The sequence below is a fragment of the Microcaecilia unicolor genome, chromosome 5, assembly GCF_901765095.1.
Source record: "Microcaecilia unicolor chromosome 5, aMicUni1.1, whole genome shotgun sequence".
In the NCBI taxonomy this organism is placed as follows: domain Eukaryota; kingdom Metazoa; phylum Chordata; class Amphibia; order Gymnophiona; family Siphonopidae; genus Microcaecilia; species Microcaecilia unicolor.
Genome location: NC_044035.1, coordinates 307696945 through 307715866, shown reverse-complemented (window position 1 = coordinate 307715866; position 18922 = coordinate 307696945). Strand labels below are relative to the sequence as shown.

General features: G+C 43.1%; 1 protein-coding gene across 1 annotated transcript in view; it reads right to left on the bottom strand.

Moving 5' to 3' along the window:
• The window catches only part of CNEP1R1 (CTD nuclear envelope phosphatase 1 regulatory subunit 1), a 43604-nt gene extending 26199 nt beyond the window's left edge, over positions 1-17405 (bottom strand). Inside the window, exon 1 of the mRNA XM_030204357.1 lies at positions 17232-17405. Coding sequence (XP_030060217.1) covers positions 17232-17256 — 25 coding nt within the window. The 5' untranslated portion in view covers positions 17257-17405. The remainder of the gene's footprint in view (positions 1-17231) is intronic.
• Between the last annotated feature and the right edge of the window lie 1517 nt (positions 17406-18922).

Sequence of the window (18922 nt, the reverse complement as noted above, 5' to 3'; positions counted from 1 at the left end):
GTTGTGCAGATTTTGAAAGCAATACATTCTTTGGGAGCCAGTGCACTTTTTCTCGGAGGGGTGTGGCGCTTTCAAAACACGTTTTTCCAAATATAAGCCTAGCTGCTGTGTTTTGGGTGGTCTGTAGTTTCTTTATGATTTGTACTTTGCATCCCGCATAAATTCAATTGCAAAAGTCTGCGTGGCTTAGTACCATTGATTGTATCAGGTTGCGAAATATTTCTCTCGGGAAGAATGGTTTCACGCGTTTGAGTTTCCACATTGAGTAAAACATTTTCCTTATGGTAAATTTCGCTTGGTTCTCTAGTGAGAGGTTCCGGTCGATTGTTACTCCAAGAATTTTCAGGCTGTCTGAGATAGGGAGGGTGTATCCTGGGGTGTTAATGTTTGTAGGTGGGTTTGTATGTATTATGTTAGGATGAGATGATGAGACAATGTGTTTTTTCTGTGTTGAGTTTTAGTTGGAATGCATTTGCCCATGAGTCCATGATGTTTAAGCTGATCTTGATTTCATTGGTGATTTCTGCCAGATCGTGTTTATAGGGGATGTATGTTGTAACGTCATCAGCGTAGATGAATGGGATAAGGCCTTGGCTAGTGGGGTCATCATGAGGTTGAAAAGGATTGGTGATAATTGTGATCCTTTTGGTACTCCGCAGTCTGGTTTCCAAGGTGATGATATGTTTGTACTTGATTTCATTTTATATGTTCTGGTGGTTAGGAAACCCTTGATCCATTTGAGAGTGTTTCCACCGATTCAGAAGTAATCTAGGAGTCTTAGTAGTATATTATGGTTGACCATGTCGAACGCACTGGACATGTCAAATTGGAGAAGAATACTTTTACCTATTGCTATTTCCTGCTTGAATTTAGTTAGGAGAGTAAGTAGTACTGTTTCAGTGCTGTAGGGGGCGGAATCCTGATTGTGAATCGTGTAGTATTGTGAATTTGTTTATGTAATCATTAAGTTGTTTGCTTACCAAGCCTTCCATTAGTTTGACTACCAGAGGGATAGATGCTACTGGGCGGTAGTTGGTGATATCATTTGGGTTTTTTTCTTGGTGTCTTTTGGTATTGGGGTGAGTAGGATGTTGCCTTTTTCTTTAGGGAAGATACCTTGTTGAAGCATGAAGGTTAAGTGGGATGTGAGGTCTGTTATGAAGCGGTGTGGGGCGGAGTTTATTAGGTAGCTGGGGCAGGTATCCAATTGGCAGTGGCTGTTGGAGTACCTTTTAATCGCCTGGGTAACTGTATCAGCGGTGAGGAGAGCGAAATTTGACTAGGTTCGGTCCGCTGGGTATTCACCAGAGGTTGGGTCTAGACCATTGATGAAGTTTTCGATGTCCCTGTTGTCCTGAGGTAGAGTTTTGGGTAGGTTTGCAATTTTTTTGTTGAAGTATTTAGCAAGGTTGTCTGCATTTGGAGTATCAGTGTTGGTTTTGGTGACCGGCGTTGTGTCCAGTAGTTTGGTCACAAGATGGTATAGTTTCTGCGTGGTTTTGTAATCCGGCCCTATTTTAGTTTTGTAGTATGACCTTTTGGTCTGTCTTATTGCATATTTGTATTTCCTTTGTATTTGTTTCCATGTGGTAAGTGTGTATTCGTCCTTTTTTTCCCCATGCGCATTCCAGTTTCCTGGATTGTGTTTTTAATTTTTTCAATTCTTCGTTGAACCATGGTATTGAGTTGTGTCTGCATGAAGTTCTTGTTCGTAAGGGTGCTATATCATCTAGTATGTGTCTACATCTTTTGTCCCATTCTGAGAGGTAGTATTTGGAGTCCGTTTGTGCTGTCCAATCATTATTGTATATCTGTTGCCAGAATGTATCCGAGTCTATTTGGCCTCTTGTGGTGTGGGTTGTATGTTCTCGTATGTGGAGAGAAACCTTTTTCCGTTATTTTAGGGATAGGTTTAGTTTGTAATGGTCGGTCCATGGCGTTTCTGTCCATTTAGTTTCTGTTATTATTAGGTTCTAGTCAGTGGATAGTTTGTGTGAGATGAGGTCGAGTGTATGCCCCTTCGCATGGGTTGTTTGCATATATGGCCATATAAGATCACATAAATGAAGGAAGTCCTTGCATTCATGTGCGCTGGTAGAGTTTGGGTCTTCTAGGTGAAGGTTAATATCTCCTAATACTAGTATATTGGAGTTGGATACACAAGTATTTGAAATGAAGTCCATGAAGTCTGACTGACTTACGTTCCAGTTGCATGGTGGTCTGTAAAACAGGACATAATTTAGGTGGTCGAGCAGGGTTTTATGGTGGATTCTGATTGAAGCTATTTCGAGATGGTTTGTTACAGATTCAGCAGTGGTTTCGATGGCGAGATGAGATCTGTATATAAGCGCTATGCCTCCTCCTCTCGTCTCCTTTCTGGTGCAGTGAGTGATTTTATATCCTGGAGGGCATAGGTTTAGGATGATAGGGTCCTCTTGATCATGGATCCAGGTTTCAGTGATGAAGAATAGATTAAGTTTTGCTGACATGATCCAGTCTGTTATTATTGTTGTTTTGTTTACTGCGGATCTGGCATTAACGTAGCCTACTTGAATTTTTTGGTATGAGTCTTCTATGTTCAGTGTTATGTGGACTTTTGTCAGTTGTCATTTCTTAGTTTGTGTGGGTTTTTTCTGACCTTTCTTTTCCTGTTGTTGAGGTTGTACATATGTTGATGTTCTTCCTTTGTTTTGGTTGTTGTCGGTTTGATGAGGTGTGGTGTATCTGGTCAGTCTTTGGTGATTGTGTAGTATGGATATGATGTTGATTTCTGCGAGTGGGGTAGTTAGTGTTAGGTGGATCAGGGATAAGAAGTAGATAGCTAGGAGTAGTTTGACAGTGTTCATTTTGGTATCAATTCATTTGGGCTACCAGTAGGCCGTGTTTGGTAGGGTGCGTAGTAGAATTCTGTTCTTTGGGATGGTCTTCTATTCTGGTCTTGTGTGTTTTATGTATTTTCGGTCTGTCTTTGGATTATTGATATCTATGGTGGCTCTGATGTTTCGTTTATTGATTGAGTGTAGATAATTTACTCACGGCTAGATGTTCAGATGATTTGCCCTGGGATGCAAAGACTCCTTGGTTCTTAGATGTTTCATTTAATGATTAAGTGTAGATAATTTACTCACGGTTAGATGTTCAGATGTGTTTCCCCGGTGTGCAGAGACTCCTTGGTTCTTAGAGTTGTGTTGGTGGTTGAAGGTAGGAGTTTGGGGAGAGACCGTTAAATATTTGTATGTGTTGCTCCAGGATGTAGAAACTCCATAGTTCTAAGAGCTGTGTCGGTGGTTGAAGGTGGGAGTCTTAGGAGATAATGCTGCGTTGAATAGGTGAGGTGATGGTCAGACACTAAGTCGTCACTCGGGGCTGGGAGACTGGAGAGTGTTGAGGCCCATCAGGGTGGCGCTGCGCTTTAATAGCAAGCAGGAAGACGTGGCCGGCCCTCGGTGGCTTTCAGCAACCCAATTTGGCGGTCGATCACACGTTTGCCCTCCCGGCAGCCCGCCGAAGAGGATGTAAGCAGGCTGCCCCTACCGCGGTCGTCGGGGGGCGTGGTCCAGAGCGCTCAGTTGGCCACACATCTTCCAATTCCTTGTGCCGGCTCGCTCGGGCCACCGCCGAAACTGCTCTCCAGTCCGCTTTCCATCGACTTGGCGGTCTCGTGTGCGGCACACTTGTGCTCCTCCTTCCTTGCGGCCCTGGGTCAGCTGCCAGCCAGACGGTACTCCTCCCGACCTACGGGTGTAGGCTGGTGCCAGAGATTGGACCGGGGCAGCGCCCCGGGGACGGGGGTCGCCGTCGGGCCCGGCCAGACGGGATGTCCAGAAGGAAGGCCTGGGTATCAGTGCCTCCCACTTCGTTCCCCAGTCGAGACCGCCCGTTCAGGCAGCCTGTTGGACCTCTCCGCTCCTGTCTGGGACACACGCAGTAAGTGTACAGTATGGGAAACATCCTATGCAACTAAGAACAACTACAACAGGTTAGAATTCGTGGTTACCCCATCACAAGAGAATGACTAATAATTCTACTCTTGTACAGTCCAGGCAGCATTTGGACTTTAAGCTGTGGCATTTACTCTTTCGTTTTTCGTTGTTTTTTTTTTTTTTATCCCCCAGCCATCCCATCCCCCCTCCCCAGAGGCTGAGTCCTAACTCTTCTTAGCTCCTGCTGGCTGATTCAATAAATATTGTGTGCACTGCCCAATTGTGATAGTTTCTCAAAACTCTTACTCCAGAGCAATTTGCAAGGAGGGGGATGTCCCCACTCAAAATCAAAATCCCCTACCCCTTCCCACCTTGCCATCTGTCTCATAGCAGGGGGGAACTGATCTACCCAGTGTTGTAATATTACTTTTTTAGCCAGTACTAACGCCAAATGGGCAAATCTGCACTGATAAATAGACAGCCCTTGAGAGGCTAGGTCCGAGTCCAATCCTATGAGCATGATATTATAATTCCATTCCAAATGCTTATCCACAACCTCGTCTAGATGAGCAAGTAGCCCATTCCAGAAAACTTGTAACACTGAACAATCCAGAAAGTGATGTGCCATAGTGCCCTTGCATTTCAGACATTTGTTGCACTCTTCTGAATCCCATAGGCCCATTGCCTTCCCTTTGCTTCTTGTGAGATATGCATTATGCAGGATCTTAATTTGAATTTCATGAAGTCCCACATTTGGAGTGATTTTGTAAGCCAGTTCAAAACACCGCAAGAGCTCCGAGATCTCAGTCCGCAGAATTAAGCTCCACTTTTCCGCCAGTAAGGAGAAAAATTGGGCGGGTTTCCACTGTTTACCCAGTCGGTACCATCCCGATAACTTATTGCATTGCACTGGCATTTGCATGAACACCACTTCAAGTGTAGTAAAAACTGGGTATTTTCTGTCCCTGCTTCTCAATGACAATAGACAGTGTTGAAGCTGCAGGTATGAGAAGAAAAAAAATTGGAAAGAAGATTCCACCATTTCTGACAGCCTACGAAAGAAGGAAGTTGTCTGCCCTCCTCCTCAGTTACCTGACCCACATAACTGCAGCCTTTATGAGCCCACTCCCTGAAAAGGGTCGCCCCTCTCCCCGCCTCAAACCCAGGGTTATTGCACAACTCCAAAAATGGAGATGCATCGGATGCACCTCCCAGCCTACTTCGCCACCATTCCCACGCTAGCTGAAGTGGCTTCAAGAGAGGGGTAAGTTTGACTTGATGTCCCCGAGCATATAAGGCATTGAAAACAGAAAAAGAGGAGGCAGCACTTTCCCATACACAGGAAGGTGCGAACACGTAATGTCCCGTGTGTACTTCATGTACCCACCTAAGAAGAGCCGTGACATTGTACAACCGAAGGTCAGGCAAGTTAACGCCCCCTTCACCTCTATTCTGAATGAGTTTTTTTTTTTTTTTATAACCGATCCTAGCTCTGCGGTTGCCCCATATGAAGGATGAGATCACTCCCCTATACATTCTCTCATCTTTGCTACGAATCCACACTGGCATCATTTGAAGAGGGTATAATATTTTTGGGAACAGCACAATTTTTACAAGTGCCACTCTGCCTAAGAATGAAATGGGTAGGTCCCTCCACCTGCAGCAGAGTGTTCTAACTAGCTCTAATTTGTCTCCGACATTCTTCTTGTACATAACTGTGTCTAAGTGCAGATAAACCCCCAAATATTTCATTGGTCCTGCCGACCACACTAACGGGAAGTCAGGCCAATTCTTGCATGCACAATTGGTAGACAACGCCATCGCCTCTGATTTGTCAAAATTAATTCTCAGCCCCGAAAACGACCCAAATTGCTGGATAAGATTTATCAAGATAGGTATCCCCCTAGACGCCTGTCCCAGAAATATTAACATGTCATCTGCAAAAAGGTTGATTTTGTACTCCCCATGTCCTACTTTTATTCCCTGGATCTCTGTTGATTGCCGAATCTTATTAGCTAAGGGCTCTAGAGCAAGGACGAACAACATAGGTGACAGGGGGCATCCCTGTCTCGTGCCCCTCTGCAAAGTGAACAAGGGAGACAAAGAACTATTAATCAATATTTGTGATGTAGGGTTCCTATATAGGGCTCTGATCCCATTCAAGAACTCCCCATAAATGCCAAATTGTAGTAAAACCCAAAAAAAGTGGTCCCAGGGGACTTTATGAATGCTTTCTCCGCATCCAAACTGACAATTTATATCATCTCCAGGCACCCCCTCCCCTCATCTGTATAGCACACATGGCTCTTAATATGTTTGTGGAGGCATACCTCCCCGGTACAAACCCAGATTGGTCCTTGTGTACTAGAGAGCGCTCCGCAGCATTCTGGCTGCTCGTTTGGGCAAGGTGCTCCACCTTGCCCAAACGAGCAGCCAGAATGCTGGCAAACAGTTTTATGTCCTCATTTAGTAAAGAAATAGGGCGATATGAGCCTAACAATTCCCCATTATGGCCTGGTTTAGGTAAAACTATTATAGAAGCATGTGTCAGGGAACCCGTATGCTGCTCTACTGTGCACACTGCCCTACACAGATCGCTAACGGACCCCACTATCCGCTCCCCCAGAACTTTGTAGAACTCAGAACTCAGGCCCTAGCCCATCAGGGCCCAGAGCCTTTGCCAGCTTGAGTTTCTTTATGGTCATCTGAATTTCAGTTCCCTGGACAGGCCCATTCAGGGTATCTAGCTGTTCCTGGGTCAGAGAAGGGAGATGGAGACCCCGGAAGAAAGCCTCCCTCTGTTGAACGTCACAATGTCCTGAATCGTAAAGAGACTTATAAAAATCTACAAACGCCTCCTGGAGCTCCACATCCCTATTTAACACCTGCCCTGTTCATGATTTGATATGCATTATCAATTTCTTTGCCGGTCTATTACGAACTAAAGTGGCTAAGAGCCTTCCTGTCTTGTTCCCCCATCTGTGAAGTTGATATTTATAGAATTGTATATCTCTCATTGCCCTTTTGTTCAAGTTATCATTGATCTTATTTTTTAACTCTCTGAATTGAGTCCTAGCCATTGCATCACCTCGAGCTAGCTTTGCCCTTATATCCTGTAATAACCTAAACTGAGCGAGAAGCTCCCCATCACATTGCTTGCAGGTTCTACCTGTGTATTCTATGAGTTTTCCTCTCAGAACCGCCTTCCCTGCTTCCCAGAAAGTCACTGAGTTGGTGTCTGCCAGATCAGTATCCCGAAAGTAGCTCCCCCAATCCCCTTGAAGGAATTTCCTAAACTTTGGCTCCCGATAAAGCTTGGGGTTCATACGCCAGCCCATGTTATTCCTGCTCCTCGTGAAGTTTAAATCCACCCACACCAGACTATGATCGGATACTACTCCCACCTCAATCTCTGCAGCATGGCTGGCAGGGAAAAGAGCAGACGGCAGCAACATGATAATCCAGTCTAGCCTGACATTAATGGACATGAGAGTAGAAAGTATACTCTCTGTCACGTCTGTGGCCGTGACCACCCTCAGACTTATCTTGTTCCTGGGGGTCAGCTTCCTAGCTGGCTCCTGTTTCTTCTGCCTGTCCTTTCTGAGCTAGCTCTGGCTCTCTGTGCTGGCTGCATCCAGCAGCATGACACTAATTGCCTCACTATACTGCACCTGTGGGTGTTGCCTGGGTTAGCTCTCTCTCTCTGTGTGCTGGCTGCTTCCAGCATGACGCTAATTGCTTCACTACACTACACCTGGGTGTGGGAAGCCTCTCTGTGTTTCACTGTGCTTTCTGCCTGCTCTGTGGTTTGTGCAGCCAACCCCCCATACAACCCCACAAGCACTCCGAAATAGCTAAGCATTACCCCAAATCCCTCACTCTGACTTCCCTCCCTCCCCCTCCCTACATTTCGGTCATGGCCCATATCCTCTCTTCCCCTACAAATATTCCCAGCAGCAAAAAAGGCCCCTTCCCCCTCCCCTTATAGAGAAAACATTTCTAACAGAAACAACCACAGGTTTAACCCCCTGATATAATCACAAGAGTACCAAACAGAACATAATATCAAGTAACGCTAGAACATGTGAGAGCAGCCAGTCGCAACCATCCATAAAACACTTCCTTTCCTCCCCGTCCTAGACAGGATCATTCAGACACAGCGCAAGCAGGATGGCAATATAGTTATTGTCCTTGCACCCTTTAGCTCGCAAGACTCTCTGCCTGGGTTGGGGAAGCTTAGCGAGACGCATGTTAGGCTGCCCCATCTGCCACCCACCTTACTCATCTCGACATAGTTCTCACTCCTTCCTTGTCATCAGCCGCCTGCTCGAACAGTTGCACAGCCAAACGCGTGAGCAAATTGTGTATCCAATATCTCTGCGACCATGATCTCACTGCACCTCCGCCTCCCTTTCTTCCCGTGCAGGAGAGATCTTCCCAAGAAAGGCTTTTAGCTCTTCCACCTTAGTCAAAGTGAAAGTGCGATTATCATGGGCGATCCGCACCTTGGCCGGATACTGAAAAGCAAACTTGATTCCCTTCTCAACAGCTTGGAGCAGTAAGGCGCCAACAGTCTCCTCTGCTCTGTAACTCTGGCAGAGAAATCTTGAAACAACAATAGTCAATTGCCCCTGTATTCCCCCAGGCACTGCTTCTTGTAGAGCTTGAGGATCTTTGCTTTGATAGAGTAATTCAAATACCAAGCTATGAACGGTCTCGATCTCCCAGGATCCTCCCTTCGTGGGCCAACACAATGTACCCGCTCTACTTGAACCTGGTCCATCTCCGAAGAGAGGCCTAGTTGCCCAGGAAGCCAGCGTTCTGTTTTTATCTTTTAGCTCAGCGTCAGGGATAGATTCAGCAATTCCGATTATCCTAATGTTGTTCTGTCTCCCCCAATTTTCTTGGTCTTCCACTCTGTCCAAAAGCATGCGAATACGCGTTTCCATCTCTCCGATACGCCCCTCCGCCATTTCCATGCGGTCCTCCTGGGCGGAGATTCACTCCTCTGTGTGCTGGATCCTATTAGCATGGCTGACTATACAGTCCTTTATTTCTTCCATACCAGCATGAAGTTTTGCTAGCTTGTCGTCCAAGAATTGCGACATGTGTCTCTTAGATACTTGCACCGTATCTTCATGCAACAGCACCGGCGTCGACTCTAGCTGCTGCGCAAGCGGGGGTGGAGACGCCATCTTGTTCTGCAGTGAACTGCCTTTCTTCTTCCCCGTTCGCAGCACTTTCACCGGCATCCCGCTGCCTCACGCCCATCAAAAACACATCAGCAAATGCCGCTCACACTCAGAAGGCACTCTGGGTTGTCTGTAAAGCTGTCTTAGTCCGATTTCGTCTGTTAAAACAGAAATATACAGTGAGGGGAGGGGAGCTGAGCTACCAGGCATCCGCTCAGTCCAGTGGCATCACGGCACCCCTCTACCTCATTTATTGTATTTAGGTTTATACTTGGTCATTTTACTATTGTTATGCTGTAAACAAAATTGTAAGTTCAGTGTTAAACTGTACCTGCTATACACTGCCTTGTGTGAATCTTTTCATAGAAGTAATTAATAAATTCCAATCAATAAGAAATTGTTAGTTTTCTCCAAAATTGCTGGATTTGAGTCCCAAAGAGCTGGTGGTTAACTTTAGCACTGTTTTGGATGCATAGCTAACAGAAAAACAAATCTTACATATCATGAAAAACATTTTTTGCCTTATACCGATTCATCAATTATAGGCATTCCTAGGCAAAAACAAAAATCTGCTGGCCACAGTACCATGTCTGAGTACTGGTTGAATAGGTTACTGCATCTAGCTTTAACAGAGCCTAATGGAGGTCAAGCTTAAACTTCTGAGACTCTTGTAAAATACTCTAATCTCAAGAGCTGCACTGACTCCCTGCTGAAAATAAGGGTCTAGTCATGAAATCAATGAAAACCTTCTGAAAACTATATTGAGGTACCCAGTGAATTTGTTTCCTTACTATTTATCATTAAGAATGCTAATATGTCAGTAAGCCCTCCTAGATGTACTATTTCATCCAGCTGTGAAACTAATGGTGACAAACTTAATACTTTACAGTGTTAGGCACCTGTCTAATGCACTAAGAGGTGCATTTTAAATCAAACTAAACTACCTACCTTGCTCTTTGAACATAGTTTCATTCAATGACTCTGGGTCACAATTATGATGATGATGATAATACTGTTTAGTTGTTAACGTGAACTTACTTTATCATAACACTTTATATATGTACTTATTTGTAATCTACCTGGAGGCAGAATTAAAGATGGAAAAGATCAACTTTTTTTTTTTATACCTCTTTGGTCTCCTCTTTTGCAAAGCATTGATAAAGAAGGCTAAAAGAGAATATGAAGAAAAAAACTTGCTGTGGAGACAAAAAGTCATAGTAACACCTTTTTCAGGTGCATCAGAAGCAGAAAGCCTGTGAGAGAATCCATGGGATCATTAGATCATGAAGGAGCAAAAAGGGGCACTCAGGGAGGACAAGGCCATAGCAGAAAGACTGAATTACGGAAAAAGATGAAAACCATTTCCAGTACAGGTAGATCTCTTACAAGGGTGACGATGCAGAGAACTGAAAGAAATCTTGGTGAACCTGGAAGGCGTACCTGGGTCAGATGGTATACACCCCAGGGTACTGAAAGAACTCAAACATGAAATTGCTGATCTGCTGTTAGTGATCTATAAACTGTCATTAAAATCATCTGTAGTACCTGAAGATTGGAGGGTGGCCAATATAACAACGATTATTAAAAAAGGTTCCAGAAGTGATCCGGGAGCTTACAGATCGGTAAGCCTGACTTCAGTGCCAGGCAAGATAGTGAAGACCATTATAAAGAATAACATTTATGCGGGATGCAAAGAACAAACCTTAAAGAAACTTCAGACTGCTCAAAACACGGCACCTAGGCTTATCTTCGGAAAAACGCGATTTGAAAGTGCAAAACCCCTTTGTGAAAAACTACACTGGCTCCCAATCAAAGAACGCATTGCTTTCAAAACCTGCACTCTGGTTCACAAAATTATCTACGGTGAAGCTCCGGGATACATGACAGACTTGATCGACCTACCAACTAGAAACACATCCGAATCAACACGAACGTACCTAAATCTGCACTACCCAAGCTGCAAAGGACTCAAATACAAATCAACTTATGCGTCCAGTTTTTCCTACATAAGCACACAACTGTGGAACGCATTACCAAAAGCCTTGAACTACGAACGACCACCTAAACTTCCGGAAAACGCTAAAAACTAACCTGTTTAAGAAGGCATACCCTACCGATCCAACATAAATGCCTGATCTCTGCAACACAACAAAACTAAAGAACGTAATGGACATAACACAACTTTTCCGTTGTACGATTCCCTAGTGTGGCTACCACAACATCACTTTGTATTTGTTTACACTGGAGTCTGTAACGCCTCTCCGGTACTATGGAAGCCACATTGAGCCTACAAATAGGTGGGAAAATATGGGATATAAATGTAACAAATAAATAAAATTACGGAACATGTAGACAAACATGGTTTAATGGCTCACTAATTTGCTTCATTTTTTAATAAGGTGTGAATAAACATGTGGATAATAGTGAGCCTGTTGATGAAGTGTATCTAGATTTTCAGAAAGCTTTTGACAAAATTCCTTATGAGAGGCTCAACAGAAAATTAAAAAGTCATGGGATTGGAGGCAATGTCCAGTGGATTAGGAATTGGTTATTGCACAGAAAACAAAGGGTAGGGTTAAATGACCATTTTTCTCAGTAGAAGAGGGCGAATAGTAGAGTCTGTAGGGATCTGTACTGAGACCGGTGCTATTTAACATATTTATAATTAATCTGGAAATCGGGAAAACGAGTGAGGTGGTTAAATTTGCAGATGACACAAAACTATTCAAAGTTGTCAAAACACCTGCAGATTGTGAAAAATTGCACAAAGACCTTAGGAAACAAAGACTGGGCATCTAAATGGCAGATGGAATTTAATGTGGACAAATGCAAAGTGATGCACATTAGGAAGAGTAATCCGAATCACAGTTACCTGATGCTAGGGTCCACTTTAGGAGTCAGCACTCAAGAAAAAGATCCAAGTGTCACTGTAGACAATATGCTGAAATCTTCCGCCCAGTGTGAGGTGGCAGCCAAAAAACACAAACAGAATGCTAGGCATTATTAGGAGAGGGATGCAAAACAAGATCAAGAATATGATGATGCCTTTGTATTGCTCCATGGTTTGACCTCACCTCGAGTACTGCATTCAATTCTGGTCTTCATATCTCAAAAAAGATATAGCAGAATTAGAAAAGACTCAAAGAAGAGCAACCAAAATGGTAAAGGGGATGGAACTCCTCCCATAAATGGAAAGACTAAAGAGGTTAGCTCTCTTCAGCTTGGAAAAGAGACGGCTGAGAGAGGATATGATTGAGGTCTACAAAATCCTGAGTGGTTAGAACAGAAGTGAATCGATTTTTCACTCTTTCAAAAAGTACAGAGTCCAGGGGACACGATGAAAATATAGAAATACTTTTAAAACAGGAGGAAATATGTTTTCACTCAAAGAATAGTTAAGCTCTAGAACTCGCTGTCGGAGGATGTGGTAACAGCGGATAGCGTATCTGGGTTTAAAAAAAAGGTTTGGACAAGTTACTGGAGGAAGTCTATAGCCACTGCTTTCCCTGGGATTGGTAGCATGGAATGTTGCTACTAATTGGGTTTCTGCCAGGTACTTGTGACCTGGATTGAACACAGTTGAAAAGAGGATACTGGGCTAGATGGACCATTGGTCTGACAAAGTATGGCTATTCTTATGTTCTAAAAACAAAGCTAGGAATATTATCATAAGAATTTCTTCCCGATTTGTTTAGAACACAACTTTGTATATTTTATGATGGCCCTACTTCCTTATTTTAAATATCCTCTTCCATTACCCTTTAATATTTTTATACCTAAACATGATTCTCATAAGCAGGGAAGCAGCCCAACTTACTTACATTCATGGCTCAGTAACATAGTAGATGACAGCAGAAAAAGGCCAAGTGATCTGCCCAGTTATTTCTTTTCATGTTGCACAAATATATACCCTAGCTATCAGACACTGTGCATAAATGAGTGAACATCTCCTCTTACTCAAGACAGTTTTTGCCATCTTCTTCATCTATGCTTTACCACACAGGTGGTGAGCACATTAGGTTTCCCAACTTAGATCACATACACTATTCCTCTTGTCCTATGTCAAACTACAAAGCTTTGGAATAATCTCAATAGCTACCAATACTAGCAAATAGCCAGCCTCCTAGGTCCCCCGAGTAGTCTGCTGAACAAACCTTGATACATGAGTGCCTATCCTTCCAGTAGAACTTATACATAGCAGAAGTAGTGCTAAATTTAAGAGGATTATCTGTTTGCTTTTTGTTGTAACATGGGTAATATGTTTCCAAAATATATAAACATCAAGTTTCAGCACCATTTATAGGAATAAAAGAACAAATTACAAACCAAAAGAATAGGAATACAGCATTTCCTATGAAGATTTAAGACATCCACTCTGAAAGCACTCTATGGAAACCCATCACTGGTTGGTGGTGCATCTGTGGGTGCTATTTTTCAAAAGATTTTTTTTTCAAAAATATTCTAAATAATAATAGACTAGTAGTTAGAGCAGCAGCCTGAAAACTGGGAACCTTGTAACTTTTGACAAGTCATTTCACCATCCACTACCTCAGACTTTGATTGTAAACTACTGAAGACCCATCTTTTTAACAAGGTATACCACAAAGATCAACAAATGTGAACTCCTACACATATATCCAGAATTGCCTTACATAGTAGATGATGACGGCAGAAAAAGACCTGCATGGTCCATCTAGTCTGCCCAAGATAAACTCATATCTTGAATTTGTACCTGTCTTTTTCAGGGCACAGACCGTATAAGTCTGCCCAGCAGTATTTCCCGCCTCCCAACCACCAGTCCCGCCTCCCATCACCAGCTCTGGTACAGACCGTATAAGTCTGCCCTCCCCTATCCTAGCCTCCCAACCACCAACCCCTCTTCCCCCCACCTGCTCCGCCACCCAATTTCAGCTAAGCTTCTGAGGATCCATTCCTGCTGCACAGGATTCCTTTATGCATATCCCACGCATGTTTGAATTCCGTTACCATTTTCATCTCCACCACCTCCCGCGGGAGGGCATTCCAAGCATCCACCACCCTCTCCGTGAAAAAATACTTCCTGACATCTTTTTTGAGTCTGCCCCCCTTCAATCTCATTTCATGTCCTCTCGTTCTACCGCCTTCCCATCTCTGGAAAAGATTTTTTTGCGGATTAATACCTTTCAAGTATTTGAACGTCTGTATCATATCACCCCTGTTCCTCCTTTCCTCCAGGGTATACATGTTCAGGTCAGCAAGTCTTTGGTCATACGTCTTGGAACGCAAATCCCATACCATTCTCGTAGCTTTTCTTTGCACCGCTTCCATTTTTTTTAACATCCTTCGCAAGGTACAGCCTCCAAAACTGAACACAATACTCCAGGTGGGGCCTCACCAACGACTTGTACAGGGCATCAACACTTCCTTTCTTCTGCTGATCAAACCTCTCTCTATACAGCCTAGCAACCTTCTCGCTACGGCCACCGCCCTGTCACACTGTTTCGTCGCCTTCAGATCCTCGGATACTATCACCCCAAGATCCCTCTCCCCATCAGTACCTATCAGACTCTCCCCGCCTAACACATACGTCTCTCGTGGGTTTCTACTCCCTAAATGCATCACTTTGCATTTCTTCGCATTGAATTTAATTGCCAAACCTCAGACCATTCTTCTAGCTTCCTCAGATCCCTTTTCATGCTTTCCACGCCCTCCCGGGCGTCCACTCTGTTGCAAATCTTAGTATCATCCGCAAATAGGCAAACTTTACTTTCTAACCCTTCGGCAATGTCACTCACAAATATATTGAACTGAATTCCTGCCAGAAAAAAAAAAAACATGCAGAAACAAACTAGATCCTAAACACAAGCACCGATCCCTGAGGCACTCCGCTACTCACCTTTCCCTCCTCCGAGCGAACTCCATTTACCACCACCCTCTGTCGTCTGTCCGTCAACCAGTTCCTAATCCAGTTCACCACTTCGGGACCTATCTTCAGCCCATCTAGTTTATTTAAGAGCCTCCTGTGAGGAACCGTGTCAAAAGCTTTGCTAAAATCTAAGTAGATTACGTCTATAGCACGTCGATGATTCAATTCTACAGTTACCCAATCAAAGAATTCAATGAGATTCGTTTGGCACGATTTCCCTCTGGTAAAACCATGTTGTCTCGGATCTTGCAGCTTGTTGGCTTCTAGGAAATTCACTATCCTTTCCTTCAGCATGGCTTCCATTACTTTTCCAATAACGGAAGTGAGGCTTACCGGCCTGTAGTTTCCAGCTTCTTCCCTATCACCACTTTTGTGAAGAGGTACCACCTCCACCGTTCTCCAGTCCCTCGGAACCTCTCCAGTCTCCAAGGATTTATTAAACAAATCTTTAAGAGGACCCGCCAGGACCTCTCTGAGCTCCCTCAATATTCTGGGGTGGATCCCGTCCGGTCCCATGGCTTTGTCCACCTTTAGCTTTCCAAGTTGTTGATACACACTCTGTTCCGTGAACGGTGCTATATCCATTCCATTCTCAGGTGTACTTTTGCCAGTCCCTCGTGGTCCTTCTCCAGGATTTTCTTCAGTGAAAACCGAACAAAAGTATCTATTTAGTAAATTGGCTTTTTCTTCATCATTATCTACATAGCGGTTCGCTGTATCTTTTAGTCTCACAATTCCCTTTTTAGTCCTTCTTCTTTCACTAATATACCTGAAGAAATTTTTGTCGCCCCTCCTTACATTTCTAGCCATTTGTTCTTCCGCTTGCGCCTTCGCCAGACGTACCTCTCTCTTGGCTTCTTTCTTACGATATATGCTTGCTATACTACTATCATTCTTTATCATTATCATGTTACCTAAGATCCTTTTGCAATACTAAAAGTCTATTTTCTTATGTATTTCCACTATTCATGATGTAATGTAAGCCACACTGAGCCTGCAAAGAGGTGGGAAAATGTGGGATACAAATGCAATAAATAAATAAACCATCTGGGAACAAGCAAAAAATACTTACTGTATTTGAGTGTAACTTTCCTTGCGCTACCAATGAAAAGGCATGAACTGCATCCAAATAAAAAGGTATTGTAGATAAATAGCACAGTTACAAATGTTTGTATGACTCCATGTTTTGATGTTGCATTGGTTTAATATTTAGCTTGAGAAGATTCAACTATAATGATCTTCTGTCTCATGTAAATGCTAGATCTCCTACTGACCAAAAGCAATATAACACAAAAGGCCTTAACGATTTTGTTGATGTCACCCAAACTAGAAAGTTTCAGAGATATTTAAGTTTCAAACCGTAAATATCAAGCTTCCTGAAAATAAAGTCAACCCTCACTCCTAAAATATATTTACAAAAGCAAATTATCATGCAAGATACACAAGTACTTCCTGAGGGCATTCATCCTATACAGAAAAACATCCTGTGATAAGAATCAGATCCCAAACCATTTGTCCTATAAATTACTTCCCCATTGATACAAATAGGCGCAGACTTCTCAAGACTGAGAAAAAAACATGATCCACCCTTCTAAAGTGACAAATACTGTTATTCACCAGCACCTAACATGATAACAGATCCCTTGCTGCTGTTTCTCAAAGTTTACATAAGGCAATGTAGGCACCCACCTATCTGCAATAGGAAGGAAGTATTTCAGTCAAATCCGACAAAATGCAGTGAAGAAACGATTTCATAGTAGATAAAACAATATATCCGAAGAACCAATACAACGCTTCCAATGGCCGAAGCTGTACTGAAAGAGCACACAATCTGTTCATTTTCCAGAAGAGATATAAAAGGCTCGCTAGCCACGTGTCTGACCAATATTGGCTACTCTGGTATTTTCATCTTTTATTCTATTTGCATTAATTGGAAACATACGCTCAGAGGCAGGTTTATCACAGCCTTTTTTTCCTATAGACACAAGAGAAACATGATTTTGATTTGAAAAAAAGTGTGCTAGTTGCAGGCCTTGGCGCCTACAGTGCTTTCCTCTGAGGTTTAAGCTAATGAAAGAAACCCACATGTTCCATAAGTACTTGTAGGAGACAGCTGTCCAAAACATTCCTCTGTAAGCACACCGTGATCACATCTGAACATAAAATCCTTGTTAAACAGTTTTCTGAGTTTTCTTTTTGCTTTTTAATTACCTTCGGCTTGTTCCAACGAATTCATGCCTGTTCTTTTACAATTTCCATACACATCAATCTGAAAGATACTACAATCTGCTTGGTAAAACTGAATTCCTGCCAGAAAAAAAAAAAAACATGCAGAAACAAACTAGATCCTAAACACAAGCTGTAAGTCAGCTATAGATTGGCCACCAAAGGCATATCTGGTTGGGTAATCTGCCCTCACTTCCGATTGGCTGATGTTATTTTTCTTCTTCATTTACCTAATGAATGGCCGTCTATGTTTGTCAATCACCGGAAAAAAAATTCTGATTGGTTAACTGCTGGTAGTCGGATGAAACTAAAAGGTTAGATTGAGGCCGGGGCCGGCATGGCGTCACAACGTTGACGCCAATAAGGTTAATCTCCCTTTCCCTCTCTCCTGCGCAGCCTTCATCCCCGTTCACCCAACACAAAGAAAACAAATCTATGAGCTCTTTGCACTTAGTTGTTTTTATTGTTGGTGGCATTTTCATTTCACCTCACTTATATTTTCAAACATGCGGGCTTCTGCAGCTTATGGATGTACACAGAGGATGTATTGATTTCATCAGTTACTTTATTTTTGTCTATTAGATTATCAATAGAAATCAAACAAAATAAAACATGGAAAATAAAATAAGATGATACTTTTTTTATTGGACATAACTTAATACATTTCTTGATTAGCTTTCGAAGGTTGCCCTTCTTCGTCAGATCAGAAATAAGCAAATGTGCTAGCTGACAGTGTATATAAGTGAAAACATTCAAGCATTACTATGACAGTCTGACAGGGTGGGAGGATGGGGGTGGGTAGGAGGTATGCATGGGGATATCAAAGCATATCATTGATATTCTAACAGGATGGGTGTGGATAGGTGAAGGATGGGGTGATCAACAGAGACATACAGCTTTATGGTTTATAATGGGCTAGGAACCCCAGATCCTTGTTAAGTCCTTTCTGTTGGGTGTTAAAATATTCAATCATTCTGACTTCAAAGGTCTTACGTTCTCGTATGGTTTTAAAGTTACCTTTCAGGATTCTCACTGTGAAGTCACTGGTACAGTGTCCTGGTCCTGTAAAATGTTGACCAACAGGTGTGGGAACCCTACTGGCACCAGCATTGTTCATGTGATGTCTATGTAAATTGAATCTTGTCTTAAGCATCTGGCCTGTTTCTCCAATATACCTTAAGAGTGGACTAACACGGCTACCACACTCCTCTACTTGTCTATTAGATTGTAAGCTCTTTGAGCAGGGATTGTCTTCTATGTTTGTACAGCGCTGCGTATGCCTTGTAGCGCTATAAAAATGCTAAATAGTAGTAGTAGTAGTAGTAGAGTAGTAATTAGTTCTAAATCGTAATTATCCAGAAGGAAAATCTTACCCCAGTTGTGCATGCCATAACAACTTTTTAGGGTTATCCACCATCTCCCTTTCCTTCCTTACCCCCTTCCCAGAAGTATCCATATAGCTTTTTCCCTTCCCATCCTTACCCCCTCCTGGAGGCGTCCAGCATCTCTGTTCCTTCCCCAAAGTGTCCATATAATCCCTTCCCTACCCTTTAAGTATCCAGCCACTTTCCTTCCCTAGCTGCCCCTCCCCAAGATGTCCTGCATCTCCTCTTCTCTTCCCACTCCTTTCATGTACACATTCACCCCTTCCTTTCCCTAACCCCCAAGTGTCTGCA